A 5,906-nucleotide genomic window follows, 5' to 3' on the forward strand; every position below is an offset into this window, starting at 1 on the left:
GGCGTGTCCCTGCCCGGGCGGGGCTGCGCTCGCATCCACGAGCCGCGTTCCGAGGGCATCGCCTGCCTCGGGTGGCACCAGGCGACTCAGGCGGCACCCAGCCCATCCTCGGGCACGCAGAAGTCCTTTGGGAGAGCCCCCCGAGGGCACGGAGCTCCTCGGGGGTCTCGGTGTCAGGTTTGGGACACCGTAAGTTGGATATTCGGGAAGATTTCTTCGTGGAAAGGGTTTTCCTCTCCCTATTGCACTTGAAGGCAGGAAGGAATTCCTCCCTGGGGGGAGCTGGGATGGCATTGCCAGAGAAGCCGTGGCTGCCCCATCCCTGGCAGTGTCCAAGGCCGGGCTGGGATGGTGGGAGGTATCCCTGCCACGGCAGGGGTGGGGTGAGATGGGATTTAAGGTCCCTCCAACCCAAACCAGTCTGGGATTCTGTGACTCCCGGCGCGGGGTCGGGGTCACCAGTCAGCTCAGCGGTGCCAGGGTGCTGGCACAGGCCCTGCTGTGCCCCAAGCCACGGCGCTGTCCCTGCACGGCCCCCAGGCCCCTCTCCCTCCCCGTTTCCACGATCCCAGCTCGGCACAGCTGCAGGCCAGCGCTGCTCCGGGGCCCTCCGGAAGCGCAGGAAGAATGGAGCTATAACGGGAGCGGGAGAACAATGAGGGCTGGCAGCCTGGGGCCACCCGGGCCACCGGGCCACTCCTTCCCGGCCTTGGCACCCTCCTGGGCTCGGCCCAGCCAGCCCTGCTGCTCTCTGGGGTGTTTGTCACAGCCTGGGTGGCCACTTGGAGCTGCCTTTGGGACACTGATGCGGCCACCTCGTGTGGGACGGTGACCCTGGGACTGCCAGCCCGGCTCTGCTTCCCACCAGGAGCTGCAGTTGGTCCCCACTGCTGGGAAAAAGAGTGGGAACCCCAGGACAGGCACTGAGCGGGGGCTCAGGTTTGGGCACTGAGTGGAGGCAAAGATTTGATCCTTGGACTGAGAATTTGGGGGGATTCGGGTCCACGTGGACCCCGAGCACTCGGGTGATGCTCTGTCCCGCAGTCCTGTGACAGATCCCAGCCTGAGCTGTCCCCAAGCACGCCAGGGGTGTCCAGGCTGTTCCTTAGCACTGCCTTTATTTCCACAGGGTGACACGAGGCATGGGGAACACCCAAACACTACGACAGGAGTTTGCCTGGGCCCACAGCCCAGAGCTGACTGACATCACCAGAAACACACGGGACACACAACAGGGACACATGGAGCTGCAGTGTCCTGGCAGGGAGGGACACGACTGCCTGGGCAGATGCCGGGGGGACAACGAAGCCTTGAAGGCTCCCTGGAGCCCACAGGGATGGAGTGACCGGTGACAGTGACGTGGGGCCGAGTCCTCCAGAGGCGTCTTGGAGCGAGCGGGGTGGGGAGGAGGCCATGGCCAGGCCTCCCTGGGTGGCAGAGCTGCAGGTGGAGGGCCCGGGCCGGACCATGGGGACGGCTCGCAGGTCTGGGGACGCCCTGAGCTGGGGGGGCTGCAGGTGACCCATGGGCAGAGCCCGAGCTGGGCGGGCACGGGGCCGGGCGGGCAGAGCCCCCACAGCGCCCGCCCTCCCTCAGGAGCTCCTCTTGACCCGCAGGGCGTTGTCCAGGGCCACCAGCTGGCGCAGGAAGCCGCGGTTGGGGATGATCCCGCGGTGGTCCTTGACCGTCTTTATGGCTTCAACCAGGGGCATGTGGTGGCGGATCATGAGGTAGGCGAGGACCAAGGTGGCGGACCTGCTCACCCCGACGGCACAGTGCACGAGGATCCTCCCTGGGGGGACACAGCGGCTGCGTCACAGCAGAGCCAAAACATCCCAGTTAAAAACCTGCTGAGCACCCAGCTGTGCCACGGAGCACCCGGAGCCCTGGCTCAGGTGGGCAGCACCTGGCGGGGCATGAGGGGTCCCAGCTGTGAGGCACCGAGGTCACCTCATGGCAAAGGGTGTCAGCGTGTCCTGAGAGCCCAAAAGAGACCCAGAAACAGGTCAGAACAAAAACTGTGACCTGGGGGGACGGTGCTCTCATCCAGCCTGTGCCCTCTGGGGAGGAGGTGATGCTGTGCAGGGGACACCACTGGGGTGATCCCATCCAGGGGACACCACTGAGGTGATCCCATCCAGGGGACACCATCCCAGCCTAGAAACTTCTGTTTGATGGTGGAATTCCCAGCGCAGCTCCTCCACTCCACAGGACACCACCCCAGCTCCCCCCCTTCCCAGGGCAGTTCCCCCCATCCTTTCTCCCTCTCCTCTCCCAGAACCTTCCCCAGGGACCTTCGTTGAGGGCTTGGTGGATGAAGTCGGCGGCGGGGTAGAAGTAGGGGCTCATGTCGAAGGAGGGGGAGTCGTGGGCCTCGATGCCCAGGTAGCGGATGCCGGTGCCCTCGTAGTACTCGGCCCCGCCGCGCCAGCGGCAGTGAGAGGCATTCAGCACGTGGGTGATGCGCAGCTGCAGCAGCTCCCGCCGGTTGGACGCGATATCTCTGCAGGGACAGCAGGGAGGGGACACTTCAGACCAGGAACAGTGTCCCAGCACGGTGGAAAGGCTGCCTGGGACAAACATTTCTGGCTGAGAGAGCTGGAGGAAAAAACCTGACAGATTTTTGAGGTTTTTGGGTTTTAAGGCGATCTCCCAGCCCTGGCTCTGTGGACACCCCACCTGTGCCCACCCCAGCTCAGCAGAGCTGTGACCTCCCTGCACAGACAGCCCTGCTCACCTCCTTCCTCCTTCGTCCCAGTGCTCTGCACCCATCACATCCTGTGCTCCCTCACCCATCACATCCTGTGCTCCCTCACCTTCCCCACCTCCCCATGTACCCAAAATGACCCCTGTCCCTGTGCCCTGCCACACTTACTGGTCGCCCAGGTAGAGGCCTGGCCACACCTCGTCGGCGTGGTTGCAGGCCGTTTTCCCCGTGTACAGCAGCCGCTCCAGCTCAAAGACGCTGAGGATGGGGTGGCTCCCGCGCTCGTCCCGCGGGGCCCGGCTCGGGGACCTGCTGCTGTTCCTGTAGAACCTGGACAGGAAAGCCATGGGAGCTGCCCAGACCCACACGGCATGCCTGTGGGGGCGGAGAGGCCGGACGGGGGCCTGGGGGTCACTTCTGCTGCTGCTGCCACCCACGGTCCTGTTGGGAAGCAGTGGAGAGGCTGTCAGGAGAAACGGCCCCTCAGCGAGGGGAGTGTCCAGGGGAGGGAACGGAGCTGGGAAGGGGCTGGAGAACTCCTGAGGGATCTGGGAAAGGGGCTCAGCCTGGAGCAAAGGGGGATCAGGGGGGACCTTGTGGCTCTGCACAAGTCCCTGACAGGAGGGGGCAGCCGGGGGGGTCGGGCTCTGCTCGCAGTGCTCAGGGCTTGGAACTGTCCAGGGAATTTTGGAGTGCCCATCCCTGGGGGTGTCCAAGGAACACCTGGATGTGGCACTCGGTGACAAGGTGGGGATCGGGCACAGCTTGGACTCGATGATCCCGGAGGGCTTTTCCAACCTCGGGGGTTCTGGGATTCACAACTCCATCCCTGTTGTGGAAACACCGGCCCAGAGCAGCCAGGTCTCCCCCTGCTGATGTCAGGTCACCAACCCGCTGCTCCCCGCTGTGAGCCGAGCATTCCAAGAAGGAAAACTGCTGGGGAGAAGTTCCTGCTGCCAGGGCTGGGGAGCAGCCAGAACCCCGAGCCTCCACAGGCCGAGCTTTCGCTTCAGCCCCGCGACTTTGGGCTGCGGCCACCTTGGCAGGAGGTGCTCTGCACAGGACCCCTCCCGTGGCTCTGCTGCCAGGGGATGGTGCCAGCTCGGGGCTGGCGCTGCCAACCTGCGCTGGCAGGCGAGGAAAGGCGGCCAGGTCTGGGCACGGCACCAGGGCTGGGGAGGAAAAGGCCCCGAACAGGTGGAGGATTCCATATGGTACCAGGAGCCTGGCCAGGGCCCAGCCTCCTCCAGAGCCTGCAGGGAGGGCGGGGCAGGGTTAACCCCTCCATGGGCACGGCCCTGCAGCTGCTCTGGAACATCCAGGGCCGCTTTGGGGTGAGAAGAGTTAACTGCAGGGCACGAGAAAGCTCCTTTTACCCAGCAGCTGCTCCAGGACACAGCCCTGCTCCCAAACCTTCACTGCTTGTTACACATCTGCAAGGACCCTCCCCCCCCCGGGCAGCCCGACCCAGCGGTTCCTGCTGCCAGATGTGGTCAGAGAGGCCTTTTTGTGCTGCCTTCGCTGCTGCCCCTCCCTCAGGAGGAGAAATTCTGTCCCACCTCGCTGCTGCTGCCCCGGAGCTGCCCCGGAGCCTCCCCTCCCCTCCCAGCACTGCCCAGTTGGGGCTGGGGGGGCACAGCGACCCAATGTCCCTCCGCTGTGACATTGCCCCGAGGCTCCGGCCGGCGGAGCAGAAGGAAGGAGCCTCCAGCCCCCATTTGTTGGCAACGCAGAGGAAAATGTGGCAAGGGCATGGGGGAGCTCGGAGGAAGCCCAGAGAGACCCAGGGTGTCCCCCTGCCCCTTCCCTGCTCCAGGGCCGCAGCTCAGAGCCCTGCGCAGGACGGGCCAGCCCTGCCCAAGTGTCACCCCCGGTCCCCAGCACAGCTCACACCCCAGGGCCAGGTGCCAGCCCGACTCATTCCCCCTGCTCTGATCCAACCTGGGCTCCTCCAGGCTGGGAATTGAGGTTGGCAAAGCCCACCCGGGCAAGGCGCCGGGCAGGGCCGAGTGCCGGGGCCCTTAAACCCTAAGTGACCTTGGCTGCGGCACAGCCACACGTCCCAGCCCCGGGCAGCGCCGGGGCACAGCAGCAGCAGGGGCTGGAAAAAGCGGCTGGATCATGGAGAGGGCTGGAGGCAGCCGAATTCCAGCCCCTCTTATCACCACAGCTGGCTGGAAAAACAACCGTCCCCACCCAGGCCGGGGTGCAGCCGCCGGAACCCCGGCCCAGAGCGGCTTCCCGGGGGTCAGGGGAGAGGCTCTGCCCCACATCCCGAGCCGGGAACAGCCCGTGGAGCGCTCCTGGCGCCTCCCAGGCAGGGGCTGTCCCCCTTGTTTGGGAGGCGATCCGGGGGCTCGCTCGCTGCTCCCCCGGCCCCTGTGCCCGGCTGGGAGGGAGGGGACGTTCTGTGGGATGCGGGGAGCGGTCCCAGATGCAGGAATGATCCTGTGGGATGCAGGAATGGTCCTGTGGGATGCGGGGAGAGGTGCGGGATGCAGGAATGATCCCGTGGGATGCAGGAATGATCCCGTGGGATGCAGGAATGGTCCCGTGGGATGCAGGAGGGTGCTGTGCCGAAGCTCCGTGGCTCAGGGACACCCCGGGACCCGCGGGGAGGGGACGGCCACCCCCGAGCGTACCTTGGCGAGGGCCGGGATGCGGCGCCGGGAGCGGGGCGGGATCGGAGCGGGATCAGCTCCAGTCGGCCATGTCTCGCTGCTGCCGCCGCCGCTGGAGGGAGGCTGATGTAGGAACATCTATTTTAAGGCATGACATGGCCAGAGGCTGGGTTGTTTATGCCAGGCTGGGCACGGAGGGGCGCGGGAGGACCGAGGGACACGCACGGACACCGCACAAGCGCCCGTGGCCGCGCAGCAGCGACAGCGACAACAACAACGTCCCCAAATCCTCCCCCAGCCCCGCTCTCCCTCCTCCGCCTCCCTCCCCGAGCCACAGGCGCGCAGGGGAGAGAAGGAAAAGCTGCCGAAGCGGTGCTGAGGACTCGATTTCCCTCCCCGGGGATCTGCAGCTGTCTCCAGGCCATGTTTCTTCGTGGTTTTTTTCACAGCTGACCTCGTCCCCCGCTCCCTTTGCACATCCAGGGCTCGGTGAGATTTTCTCGGTTTGCAAAGAAAATAAACCCTGGATTTATGGGGGATAACAAATCAGAGAATGGCGTGGCTTGGAAAGGACCTTA

The 5,906-nt window shown here is 65.3% G+C and overlaps 1 protein-coding gene across 3 annotated transcripts; it reads right to left on the bottom strand.

Annotated features, from left to right (window-relative positions):
- Nucleotides 1-1,101: 1,101 nt before the first annotated feature.
- DUSP26 (dual specificity phosphatase 26 (putative)) lies at nt 1,102-5,611 on the bottom strand. Of its 3 annotated transcripts, none has more exons than XM_017731967.1 (4): nt 5,373-5,611; nt 2,876-3,170; nt 2,295-2,503; nt 1,102-1,792 (listed from the first exon to the last, which is right to left on the bottom strand). In XM_017731967.1, the coding sequence occupies exons 1-4, from the start codon at nt 5,464-5,466 to the stop codon at nt 1,593-1,595; spliced, it is 798 nt and encodes a 265-aa protein (XP_017587456.1). In that variant the 5' UTR covers nt 5,467-5,611; the 3' UTR covers nt 1,102-1,592. The 3 variants fall into 3 exon arrangements, with proteins under 3 accessions (XP_017587456.1, XP_017587448.1, XP_008630795.1); XM_017731959.1 differs by having other exon boundaries at nt 2,295-2,570; nt 2,876-3,148; nt 5,350-5,611; XM_008632573.2 differs by having other exon boundaries at nt 2,876-3,148; nt 5,350-5,471.
- Between the last annotated feature and the right edge of the window lie 295 nt (nt 5,612-5,906).

Source organism: Corvus brachyrhynchos, unplaced genomic scaffold (assembly GCF_000691975.1).
Source record: "Corvus brachyrhynchos isolate BGI_N302 unplaced genomic scaffold, ASM69197v1 scaffold150, whole genome shotgun sequence".
NCBI lineage: Eukaryota > Metazoa > Chordata > Aves > Passeriformes > Corvidae > Corvus > Corvus brachyrhynchos.